We start from the raw sequence: 13,743 nt of genomic DNA on the forward strand, positions 1-13,743 counted from the left end.
TGCGAGCAGTCACTATGTGACCGAGCCTCCAGAGCCAAACATTTGACGCAATGATGCCCTGCTTGATGAATTTTGGCGTGCCACTTTCTGTCGTTAATGCCTGATACGTGTCCACACACAACTCCACACACTTAAACTCAAACTCATTGCAAACGTCACCGGTTGAACTTGTACCACTTTAGCAGCACGTCCTTCAGGAGCGAGGGAGGAGGGAGCGTGCACCTTTTTAAATAGACCACTGGGATTGAAACATCACTTTGCATGTCACTGAACTGTGGTCAGAGAAAATATTTTGCGTTGACATAGGTGATATACAGCCACTCACACTTCAAACAGATTTGGTTTATTTGAACTTGTGGTCTGTTTTACTTGCCTCTCACATGACTCTTCTTGTAAAGTCAGGGGCTTAAAAAGACGGAAAAAAAAAGACATTGTGGCTTTTCACAAAGCTCGAGTTGCACAAAAGAAGGAATTCAGTAGAAAAGATGTAGATCCCATATAGCTGGTGCAGCGTGTGAGGGATTTTGGTATCGTGTGATTGAGGCTTTACTGCCAAGCACAGAGGGGGCAGGAGGCTAAAAGCGCAGATTTCCATTGAGTATGTGTGTGTGTGTGTGTGTGTGTGGCTGCCTGTGCTTGGTGTGTTTAAGAGAGTGGGTATCTTGAGGACAAATGAAGTCGAGTTGGTTTTGTTTGAAAAGCATAGCTTGGATTGATTTGTGACTCTCCACTTCCAGCTGAGAGCTGCTCGGTGAAATCCATTCTCGTCCGTGACCACTTGAACGGTCCGGACAGCTTCACACATTGTGTGCATCATCGTCCCCTTTAGGATGATTTATTTCAGCTCAGGTCCTGTCTGACATCTTTATTGTCAACATTTGGTCCCACTGTTAACATGAACATTTTCTTTTCTTCTCAAGGCTCAAACTTCCAAAGACATCATCGTGAGGTCGGTGGTAAAATGACTTAAGTGCGTGCTGGAAGTGTGTGTGCGTGTGTGTCAGTGTTTAAACCCAACATGATCAGAGTGAGGTCCAGACTGTCTGTAGGAATTCTCCTCTGATCCACGGGGAAGATTTATGGGTACCGGAGTGCAGGCGGGGCGATCCCTCCGTTCAATGTCTTCATTGTGCTGGGAACACGTGTGCTGTGGTATTGGGTGAAGGAGGTATATGAGGTGATACTCAATCCCCTTTCTGAAGGGATTAAAAGAGCAAACCAGACACATGCGCACGCAAGCCTGGACAGCAACGTAAAAACAGAAAATGCATTTTGACAGAAACCCAGGACCAAATCATTTTAAGGTAACTATTCTCTGTATCATTGTGGCAACACTTCCATCATCATAAATATTGCACCTCATACACAAGTGTGGAATGTGAATACTGTAGTGTACACGTAATGCTATCCAGTACAACAGCGGTGCAATAAACACTACACTTTGTGAAATTTTCATTCATTATTTTTTGTCGACACCTTGTCAGAAAAGTGTTGACTCAACTTAATGAGCAGTCCAGAAAAATTGAAACGACGAGTTTACAAAACCAAGAGTCTGAGAGGCTGCACAGCGGTGCTTTGAGCTAAATGCTAACGACAGCATGCTAATATGCTCACCCTCTTAGCATAAGTACAGCTGAGGCTAACAAGAATGACATAAGTTTTTGGCTTAAACCAAAGTATTGGACACATTTAGATTCTCACCTGATGGTGGCTGTAGAGTAAAAGGATCACCAAAGTCAGCAGGATTCATCATCTGGGGGCTATAAATGTCGTTTCATGGCAATCCATCCAATAGCTGTTGAGATTTTTCTGTCTGGACCAAAGTGGTGGACTGACCTACATTGCCTAGGTGTTGATACTCAGTGAGTTTGGTATTAATGACACAATGATTCAACGTTAATATCAAAACTGTCAGTTAATACAGGTTATTTTGGGGCGTTGAGTGCTACAGATATTCAAGATCCCCTGACAATAAATGGTAAAGACAATGATGATCCCCTGACCTTATCTAGCGCCATCGTCAGGTCAAACTTTTAATTTGGTTTATGACCACACACATGCAAAACTGGCCATCAGCTGTACTTTGTGTTTCGTGCTAATTAGCAAAGGTTAGCATGCTAACATGGTAAACGTTATACCTGCTGAATATCGCAGTTTACATATATAAATGAACCATTACCATGAGCCGTATTTTTCATCTACCATGCAGTGTAACAGCAAAGTGGCGTTAGCGTCATAGTTTAGTGTATGTATATATATATATATATATATATATATATATATATATACACACACTGGCTTATATATTAGTGTGAATATCACATGTACAGTTCCTCTCCAGATTTGACTTTGAAATTCTTCCTGATTCTCTAGTGTGAAACTGTCAATCAAAGCCAAAAGCAATAAAGATTTTATCCTTAAAAAAAAATAGAAATCTGTGTAACTGCCAGACGGTTTCACAGCTTGGAAGGCAAAGGCAAAAGATAAGCGCTCTTCCCTTTCATTCCTGTTTTTCTTGGCTCATCAGTCACTTGGACAGGCTACAATGAGTTCAGACACCAGAGCCTTCGGGAACGGCCCTCTTCATAATTGGCATATCTTCGGTCATAACCAAGTTCACTATTTTTTCCCACATGCAAATGAAAGGCATTTCATCTCTAAAGCCAACAGTCAATAAGATGTCATGGCTTGTCGTAAATCTCTCTCTCCAGCTGAAGACAGTTGGAAATGTTCCTGTGGTATCCTGCAAACAATGGTAAGTCATTAAGCCAACACGCAGGGCTTGTCAGAACCTGTATGAGAACCTTTGTCACAGTAACATATTGCGATTGCCGTCACTGCATGATGGGTGGATACGCCTAATGGTTTTTGAGCTTTTCTGGCCAAGTTTATAGGTCCTAAAATTCCCATGAGTCCAGCAGTTACAGCTGCCAACTGTGTTTACGTGTGGCTATGTACGTGAGTGAATACATGCTTACCTTCAGGATTGAGTGGGCAGGTGACCTGGATTTCCCATCATAGGACACTCACTCATCTCCAGGAAGGAGAAAGGGAAGCTGCTGTGAGTCAGTCAGCGTAGATACCCATCCCTGATCCTCAGCTCTGTGACACACTGTGACCGCTCCAGACACACGTCGAGTGATTTGCTGGCAAACACACTGCTCTACCTGCGCTGAAAGTTCACATGCTATTTGAAGAGTTTTCCTCGGCCATGTCCCTGAAGTCACATGCTCAAGCAGATTAAAAAAAAATGACATTTAAAGTCAGGTGGTTGGAAAGTTGAGGATGAGTGCCGTGTCAGCATAACTGACCATTTGCTGAACGCCTCCCCCCCGAACAGCGATAGTCCAATGATATCTTAGCAACTGTAACCAGGCACGGTGGGCCAAACATTCATGCACAGAAGTGTATGAAATGGATTCCCAGTGTGTTTATCTGCTCTGACGTTAGCATGTCCAGCTAACTAGCGTACTACCTGCAGTGGTAACTCTGCATTACTTCGCAAACAGTTGTCATTTCAGCTGGAAAAGTCGAAGGTAAATGGCTGGAAATGAGAAGCTGCTTTTGTTTACTTCCTGTCTGAAATCAAGGACCCACTGTCAAAAATGACTGAGAATTTGGAAGTGGCTATGCGAGCTCGACAGGTGTAGCAACAGTAACTAAGGGATTTAGTGAATGGTCAATTGGAAAACAAATTTTATATACATGAATGTAGCTTAGCGGTCCTGATATTACATGTTTAAACCAAAGTTTAATTGAAGCCTTTGCCTCTGAATCGGACTCAGAAACACTGTACACGTCCCGACATTAGTCTTTCAACAAGATGCCTTTAGGCCCAGCAACAGATCTGATCTGGAGCGATGTGGCTGAGTGTGCATGAGTTACATTGTCCATGCAATGTGCACCTCCAGCCATGGAAGATGCTTTGCTGCAGTACATATGGGTCTGCATGAATTCACCAGAGAGCAGAATGAAAAAAAAACTGGGACTATCTGTCATCCTGCACCGTCCACACATTTCCAAAGCAAACAGTCTCACTCCAACAAAAATACGTGCTCAAGACATTAGTTGTGAAAAACCAGTAGGGTGAGCACAGTTTCAACCACATACGAAACTAACGTAAACTACTGTGTGTATCTAAATCAATCCTCGTTCCACTTGTGTTTCGCTGTGCCGCTGCTGTCCGAGGAGGTCAGGAAGGTCACAGGATGGAAAAAACATGTGGAGGCTGGAAGAGAGACCAGGTGGGTTTGCTGATGGCATGCTACTGGAGGAATGTATCTTGTCAGCGTTGAACTTGTCCGGTGGGAATCGCCCCAGGAATGTGTTGGCGTCACAGCTGAAGGTGTCGGCATCAGTTGGCAGAGTGGGACTGGTGTGTGTTTGTGTGTGTCTGCTAACACACGTATCCTGCATGTAGCATGCATCGGTCTAGTGAGAGAGTGGGGGTTGGTTTTGATGACAAAAACATAACAAGTGTGACTAAAGTGGTAATATTGGTCCTCATAAGACACGGCCTAAAGTCTTAATTATTATTCGTATTATTATATTAGATTACTTTAAAAGAAAATGCGTCTTTATTCTATCAAATAAAAAAAGTTGAAAGTAAAAGACTTGTGCTTCTTTACGTCCCCACATGCACAAGTGTTGAGGGATTATGAAGGGGCCCATGTTGGGAGAACACCAGGCTCTCCAATGCAACAGTCTGACCTCTAAATACACACCAGAGAACCCAGGGGTCGTGACCCCGGGGTGTCCTGGGACCAGTTGCTTAGTGGGCCCTCTGCACTCACGAGAGAGCAGGGGGGGGGGGGGGGGGGTCATAGCATGTGACTGAACCACTTGCTTCAGATGTCAGAGAAGAATAATTTACTGTGTGCCTTTTTATGTCACACTAACAGCCAAATGTTTACACCTCCTGATTCAGAGAGATAGTGTGTGTGTGTGTGTGTGTGTGTGAATAACTTGCTCAATATGTAAAGTAAGTAAACAAAAGCCTCATAATTAGAATGAAGCATATGCACATTTAGAGCTCTAACTTCTTTCTTCTCTCTTTCTGGCAGCTGTTTGGAAAGTGGTGCACAGTGAGTATAGTTTCAGTCTACGTTCGTTTTTTTAAGGATTACCAAAACCAGGTGGTCCGTTCCCACTGACCTCTGAGATTTCTCACATCCAAACGTTGGAAAGCCTCATGAAAGAAAGTGTGTGGCTGCAGCCCTGACGGGTGTGTTTATACACCGGATTCTGGAGTATCGTTGCCCAGACTCACCACCATCTGCCCGCTTACATCACAGAACCCTGCTACTGAGATCTTGTCTTTTCCATTTCTCAGGAGATCCTCGTCTAAACAAACTCTCTTCAAACCAGTTACGTTTTTCTGTGAAATGCCTCTGTGTCCCCTTTTGGACAAGCTTTAACATGCTGTCAAAGCAGTCAAGATGACAATGGAAGATTTAGCATCCCATCTGAGGCTGCAGGACGGAGCAAACAGGAAGTCAGAAAGGGGTTTGAACAGAGCTCAAATGTGTCATACATACACTTGCATCGCCGCAGTCGGCCTAAAATTGTGCCATCTTATCTCCATCTCCATCAACCACTCGGGCCTGTGAAGTCTCCAACTCCTGTAACTTCTCATTACACCCTGGGGTTTAATAGCTCGCTGTCTGCCGTACACAGTCTCTCCAGCCAGCGGCCTAACCCCCGACAATCCGTCAACATAGTACGTGCCGAGCTTTAAAACACAACATCTGCATTCCTTCCATTCTCAGGCCCCCGACTGACAGCAGCTCAGGGCCGAACACGACACTGCAGACAAACCGCTGCTGTCACTCCCAATAGAAAATAATGTTGGAAATTTCTGCCCTGCGTTCCACAAGCTTCTGGCACGGTGTAGTTGTTTTCAAATGCTCACTGAGGTCAGCAGAGCACTGATGCATTCTGGCCAGGGTGCAGTGTGTTACTGTGTCTTACACACAGTTCACTTGTCAGCACCGTCATGTCTGTATGAAACTCTACGCCAGATGATTGGCATGCAAATCCTAAACTGGACCCTTAATGTACTCGGGCAAATAAGTGTGTAAAGAAAATACTTGTGTCCCAGTATCAAAAGGATGTAATTACGTTTCTTTGAGAGCCAGAAAGTTTTTATTATTGGTGTAAGAGCTCCCTCTGTTGGAAAAGTCAAGGAACTGTAAAACCAAACATTTACCAGAGAGATAGGAGGGGAGTTAGTTCAGCTCTGAACGCTCAATACTTCTACTACTAGTTTTCTGTGTCCTCACAGTTGTTTCTTCTTCAATATTCTCGCCAAAGACTTATCTGCATATTATTCAGCATTCAGCAACGTATTCATGAGATGAACCGTATTAGAAGTATTATTTGATCTTGGCCTGTGTTTCTCTGTTCTCACAAAGTGCTTTTGGACAGAGGCTGAACACTAACAAACTATAAAGCAAAGGTTACATGAGATGGCACTATTCCATTCAGCTGTCCCAGTAAGCCATGACAGTATTCACAATATCAGGGCCCTGAAAACGTCTGTTATAGCCACACTAAATATAACAGTGAAATAGTACCTCTGTTCTTTTTAGGTGAATGTTTCTGTTTTGTTTACATCAAATCAGCCACTCCAATTAAGTTTGTTGAGAAATGTTGTTAGCACATTTCCCAGCATGCATTCTATTGAATGTACAAGGCAGCTTAGTTTTCAGTTGAACTAACGTCACAGTTTGTCAGACTTTTTCGAGACAAAACATTTGAACCATTTTCAATCATGCTTAATTTTAACCTGCTAAACTCTTGAATTCACACTCAAATGTCACCTAAACTTTAAAGGTTTTTTGAACAAGGCCGTTGATAGTTTGTAGAGGAAATAACTTCATAGTTTGACGGACTTTTACTCGATAAAATGAGCCTGAATCAGGCTGTAATGAGACGTACATCTCAACTAGAACTTAAAATGCAGCTTTGTGTGTTTGAACAGCGACCACACGACACAAGTTTGTCAAGTTGACCATGACTTTCAGTTGCAGCTAGCTAGCTAGCTAAAACTAGCCTAATGTAAGCTAACACAACAGCGCTGCAGTTCCGCTTTTGTCGTTTTAAAAGAGGTGCTTATTATTTCATGTATGCCGTATTTGTCTTGCCGTTGAATTGTATTTCGTTACGGTGAGAGGTGTTTTGTTAATATGTCATCTCCCCTCACAGAATTAGATGCGTTGTGCTGCCGCCATCTGCCGTTAGTGGCGTTTCCCTTTTACACCGCAAGATGGCGCCGCACAGCCAGAGAGCCGCCGTCCTGCGGGTGATAAGACTGCAGATAAGATGCACATGTGTCGTTCGTCATGAAGGGCTCCACACAAATACACCGATTACTGAGGGAAAGTAGTCACAGACAAGAGTACAGTGATCTACGGGGAACAGGTTGCATCACTTTCTATGTTATGGAAACGTTTGTCAGCCCGTAAATATTGTGTTAATGACCAGTTCAGCTCATGAAATTTACACATGTATCCTCCACCAAACGCTGTGTGTACTCTCTCTGTGTGTGTGTGTGTGTGTGTGTGTGTGTGTTTGGCTCAGCACCTCTCCGTTGTCTGACTTTGTTTCATGCAGTTATGATTCATGATACCTTAAATTACACGTTATATTATTGTCCACTGCACTGCCAAGATTTTAAGGGAATCAAGATGAGAGGGGGGGGGGGGGGGGGGGATTATGCGAAAACAACCTCAGCTCTTTGAAGCTGCTTCAACCTCTCCCAATGAAAAACACGCTCCGGGTTTTTTTTTTTATTTTTATTTTTTTATTTTTTATCACTCTCTGAATCATGCGAACGGCTTCAAGTTTTTTTTTCTTCTTCGCTGAGATAAAGAAAACATTTCAACTGAAGTAGCCCGTAACAGCTTCATCTAACCCCTGCGTCTGGCCTGCGCGGATGTGCGTTCATTTATCCACAGTGATCCAGCCGGATCCCCCAGGCCTGTTTAGCTGCTGCCAAATGATGTTATTACACCAGGTCCTTGGTGGTGGCTGCTCGCTCTCCCACTTATTCATCCGCGATACAAAACAAATAGGATCTCTACAATGGCCGTTTTTGTTAGATAGCAGATTTGTTTTGGTTAAAATGTGTGCGTAATGTGCCTTCTGGGTAGAAAAAAAAAAAAAGAGGTTTTATTATTTCCATATTTTATATAAAAAAAAAAAAAGAAACGAAGAAAAGCACCTTAGACTGAGCCCCGGATTTAATGTTGCATAGCTTTTATGATGCGGGTTCTTCCAGAATTACCAGGAATAAAAAAAAAAAAAAAAAGAATTGGAGGCCATATCTGTAAATTTAACATCGGGACGCGTTCAACACCAGCTGCGAGTGCGCGGGACGCATTTGCTGCATTATGGGCTCTGAAAATGTCTCGTCCATCAGCGGCCCCTGAGCCCCGTTTGTCCCCTGACACGACTCCATCGCGTGGCTTTTTCCGGGTCCTGGTGTCGGATGATGTTGGGAGGAGAGCCACGGAGCGCCATACCTTCAGCTTTTGCAGTGATTTGACGCCCCTGCTCTCGCCTTATTGGAACCACACAACGCGCACGGGCCTGTTTCCAATCTGAAGACATGCGTGGTGAATTTGGGAAATCATCTGCAGCTTTGCTGGTACCGTATAGCCCACCCAGTCCGGACCCAGTCCCCCCCCCGTGCCTCGGGGTATCAATACGATTAGAGGCAGGAAATGTGGGAATCCCCAACAAAGGACTCCATCATTAAACACAAACAACCAGAGGCCTCCCAACAATACCAAAAGCGCCCTCCTCTCCTGACTCCTCTTTCATGTCTGAGCAAGTGAAAATCTATTACTTTCATCCCAAAATATTACCAATCCTGCTTTCAGTCGGCCTTTATTAAAGAAGATCATTTGACGGGACTTTGATAGGTTTGCGCTCAGATGGAAAAACAGGGTGTTGGGTTTCATGACGCAGAGATCTCAGGTTGTCCAGACTGCACATCCAAATATTATTCCTTCTCAGTTCTTCTCACACGTGGTGACATTTATCAACGCGTCTCTTCACTTCTGTGAGTTTAGAGGAAGGTCTTATCAGTTTATCCAAAGAAGGCCCCATGCGGGCAACGAATTATTCTGTTCTCAGCAGGACAAAATCCTCCGCGGCACGTCTGAAAACACGTCGTTGTGCGTCAAGTGTGCGCCCCCCCCCCCCCCCTCCTCCTCTTTAAATGCAGGACGGTGATCTGGTGGAAAATAAAATATGTATTTATGGTCTTTTTGTTCTTAATTCTCGCTGCACACTTAATTTGTTGCTTTTTACGGTTTTCCTCTATAATGAAAAATTGGGACTCTCAGCTAAATGTCTAAATGGTTTTCACGCAGAATTTCTTCCCACGTCGTCCTTTAAGATCAAACTGCTTTTAAGGGGCGAAGGAAGAATCTTTTTTTTTGGAAAATAATGATATTAACTTGTAGTTCGCAATGAGCCTACAAAAAGTTGAAGATTACTCTTCATTTTATGGCATCTCTGCTATCCTGATTAAAGTGGCCTCCTCTCCACAGAGACAGCCTTCCTGTGACTTCCTGCTCATCAGGATGTTTTCACTGAGCGGACCTCTGGACCGATGTGCGGGTGATGAGAGTGCGCTGATGGGAGGCTGGTATCGGCCTTCTTGGTACCCTTTGCGTCGTTTTCATTGGTCAGGATCCTCTTCCTCGTGCCTCGACGTGACATCACATCCACCCGACCCGCAGGAAAGCAACGAGAGATTACAGATGATGCTGGACATCTCAGAGGACGCACACGCTTTTGCGCTTTTACGCACAATCGCTCGCTGACCGCTCTTCTGCGCCTAACGGGCACCAGAATAAAGGATATCGGCGCTGGTGCGTTGCGGTTTGGAGAGTCTGCTTCTTGAGAAGTAGGAGGAGGATTGTGCTCGGATTCTTTTTTTTTTTTTCTTTTTTTTTTTTTGTGAATGGAGATGAGTCGTGCGTAAAAGTCTGTTCATCGCATTTCAGAGAAGAGCTGTCACTCTCCCACCTGTTGGCAGGTGGTGTTGGCTTTACCCGCGGACATCTACTATGACATTGGGTTTGGAAATCATGGAGGATATTCTTATCGACGTAGTCGGGGAAGGGCATAAAGACAGCGGAGAGGAGCAGCTCTTACCTTTGGATGAGTCGCGGAGTGAGCAGGACCGCAGCACCGAGACTCCCAGCAGCAAAGAGCGGGACACCGGCAGCCCCGCACCGGCGTGTCCCTCTCCGGATAAACCCAAAGGTCCCACGTCGGTGAAGCCTCCATACTCGTACATCGCTCTGATAACGATGGCCATACTGCAGAGTCCAAAGAAACGGCTCACCCTCAGCGAGATCTGTGACTTTATCAGCCACCGCTTCCCGTACTACCGGGAGAAGTTCCCCGCCTGGCAGAACTCCATCAGACACAATCTGTCGCTTAACGACTGCTTTGTAAAGATGCCCAGAGAGCCCGGGAACCCCGGGAAGGGCAACTACTGGACGCTGGATCCCAACTCCTCGGACATGTTCGAGAACGGGAGTTTTCTGCGGCGGAGGAAGCGCTTCAAGCGGCAGCATTTCCGTTTCGACCCGCTCAAAGAGCAGCACCTGGAGCCCAGCGGACTGCACGGCTTCCCGCACGGCGCCTACGGGCTCGGCGCGGCGGCGGCGGCGGCTCTGCAGCTGCCCGGTCTGGAGATTTACCCCTACCTCCATCACCACGCGCCCTCCCCGTGCGGGCCTGCCACCATCCCACCTGTCAGCAGCATCCTGCCGGCTCTCTCCAGCTTCTTCTCCCGCGGCGCCCTCACCGCCAAGGCTTTCCTCCAGTCGCAGCCCGGCATCGAGGCCTTCTCCCCGGCCCAGTGCACTGCCTACTCCTCTCCTCTGACCTCCGGCGTCGCCTACGCGTCCCCTGCGCTCTTCCACCCCGCGGCGTCCCCGCACTTCCTCAGTTTACACCAGGAGTACCAGAAGTTACAGACTCAGCGTGGCGCCGTGGACCTGGCCAAGCACATCCACACCGCCAGCAACGAATAACCAGTGAACCGGACATGAACTCGTGTTTTCTCAGGTAACAGAGACGTTTTAAGCAGAAGCTCGCAGTGTCGTTGGCGATGTGCTGAATCTGCTTTCAAAGATTGTTGTAGATATGCCCCCCCCCTCTCCCCTCCCTCCCCCTTCTCACCTTTATGGCAAAAACATCTTTCAGCAGACGCTTTTTTTTTTTATTATTTTAATTTTGACCATGAATTATCATCTTTTGTGGAAATATTTAAATGACGAGTTTCCTGTAGGCCTACTCTTTTTTTCCCCTGGAAAGAAATAAAAGTGAATATTTAAAGCTTGCGTTCAGTTGTATTTTGTACAGATCCGTGCGGTAATATGAGGACGTTTATTTGAACACAGAGAGGCTTTAAAAGTAAAGCCTCTCTGTGTTTATATGTCATGTGTTTACGTGTTTTCAAGTCCAATTTCTGGGTTTGGACTATTTCTCATTTTATAGCCTAGGCTAAATGAATTTAACATTAGGCCCTAATTCATAATAATGACAGTTAAAACATCATTCAGATGTTAAGAAGTGTTGAACTGCTTCACAAACAGCCAAAGAATGAAAAACAATGTTTGACGAATAATCTGACGACTGAAATAATCTCTTAGGCTGCATGGGCTTCACCTCTGCATCAAATGATCCCTCGAATAAAGTCAAAACAAAGATTACACTCGTGAAAAATACAAAGCAATACATACATTAGTGATTTGAGTAAATATCGAGGACTGAGATGCTCTGTGAGTTATTTCATCTGAAAACAACAACAACAACAGAGCAATGCCAAAACAAATCTATTATTTCAAATGTGAAATAATATATATATATATATATATATATATATATATATAATATAAGATATATATTTCATGCTTTAAAAAATGCGGGGAAAAGCAACATTAAGCACCATGTTGTGTTGGATCAGGTGTCAAGGTCAAAGTCACGGACACTTATATTAATGCACAGGCCTATCAGCTGTGTGTATCTCTGTGTGTGTGTGTGTGTGTGTGTGTGTGTGTCGTGTTCATGGATATAACGCTGGAAATATACATGCCTATAATTGCCTTATTTCGCAGGGCCACACACACTCACACACACTCTCTCTCTCTCTCTCTTGTTCCCGCGAGAAAATCTGTACAACACATTTTCATGTCAAATAAATTCTCATCTGTTCATCATAAAACTGCTTTCTGCGCTTTTACCTCCCAAATGTTCCCACAAAGGAGTCTTTTTTTTTTTAGTGGTGTGCCAATTATTTATCATTATTAGGATTATTATTATTATTATTATTATTATAGAGGAAGTTCAGACGGAAAATATGTTGTTTGACGTTTTTTTCCCTGATTTTTGTTTTGTTGTCCTATTTGAGCAAATTAAAAAAAAATGTCCAATTTGAGCAATAAATTCAGATTTCTAAAGAGGAACTGCCTGAAAGAGGTTTCATGGTATGTTGTGAATTAATGTGACATTTATCAATGTATCAATGTATATTCTTTATTTCAAGAAACAATCCAACAGTTTAATCATAATGACAAAAATGTCTACTTGTTTATTTGTTGCTTAGAAATGGTGATCCTCAAACAGTCCGACTGATTCTTTAATTTCTTCTTTTTCCATTCACAGGCTGGTGTATAAATGTTCTGGCGAATCAAACTCAGCACGATTAAATCAAACCAAAAACCAAAACAAGATGATCTTTTCTTCTTGTGAGACACACGCCGGATAAACCAGTAAATATATATATATATACATGTGATCACTAAATCTGTCCCAAAACCTTTCCGCCCATTTCTCCGTGCCACTAATTCAGATTATCTAATTTATTTTGCCTCTCTATGTTTTTTTCCCCCCTGTAAGTGGACGCAGCGCTGCTTCACAGTCAGAGTGACAGTAGTAAAATAATTCTAGGTTTCAGAGCATGGAAGTATTTATTTAATTCTATTCTGAGTCTGGTTTAGATGGATTACCGTGCTGAAGCTCTTGGACGGGCCTGATGGATCACACCACACGCTTTTTAGTCCTTTTAGCAGACTTTGGCACCCAGTGAGGGGCTGACAAATAAAAAGATTGTTACCTGATGGTGAGCTGCTGAGCTGCCCACTCCTGAGAGAAGAGCACACTCCCTCATTCATTCTCTTTTGCCCCTTTTCTCTTGCCACCATCCAGAGAATTTTACAGATGCGCCCATTTAGATTTAATTCCAGTCTGTCTTGAGGTTTCATTTTTTTTTTTGTCATAACCAAATGTCTTATATTTGTTCTGCTAATCTTAAACAGTGCGGCAGGGAGCTGTGGCTAAACTGATCCGACATTCAGAGATTCATATCAGACTCTGCAGCGCTTCTGCTGTTAGAACTTATCTGATTAGAAAGACAAATACGCAGCTGAACGTAGCTTTCTTTCAGTTTCAGGGCTTTGCTAAAGAAACTAAACACGAAGACGCAGTATAAAGAGGGTGTTGCTCATGTAAAGTGGGAACAACAGAAAGGCAATGAGTCATCATGCACCTTATCCACAATCACACAGAGAGACAGGATGTTTCAATTCAGTGCAGTTTAACATGGTGGCACATCGCGGTCTGGTATCAGTGAGACGTTGTTGATAATATAAAAGGCATCAGAAGAAGAAACGTGTGTCTTCATAATGAGCCTGTTCTGAGCCAAGAGAAGAGAAA

At 44.0% G+C, this 13,743-nt stretch overlaps 1 protein-coding gene across 1 annotated transcript; it reads left to right on the top strand.

Moving 5' to 3' along the window:
• Positions 1-10,082: 10,082 nt before the first annotated feature.
• foxd7 (forkhead box D7) lies at positions 10,083-11,060 on the top strand. Its single transcript, XM_070923640.1, has one exon. It carries the CDS (start codon positions 10,083-10,085, stop codon positions 11,058-11,060), a length of 978 nt encoding a protein of 325 aa, XP_070779741.1.
• The last annotated feature ends 2,683 nt before the right edge of the window (positions 11,061-13,743 follow it).

Source organism: Enoplosus armatus, chromosome 17 (assembly GCF_043641665.1).
Source record: "Enoplosus armatus isolate fEnoArm2 chromosome 17, fEnoArm2.hap1, whole genome shotgun sequence".
Lineage (NCBI taxonomy): Eukaryota > Metazoa > Chordata > Actinopteri > Centrarchiformes > Enoplosidae > Enoplosus > Enoplosus armatus.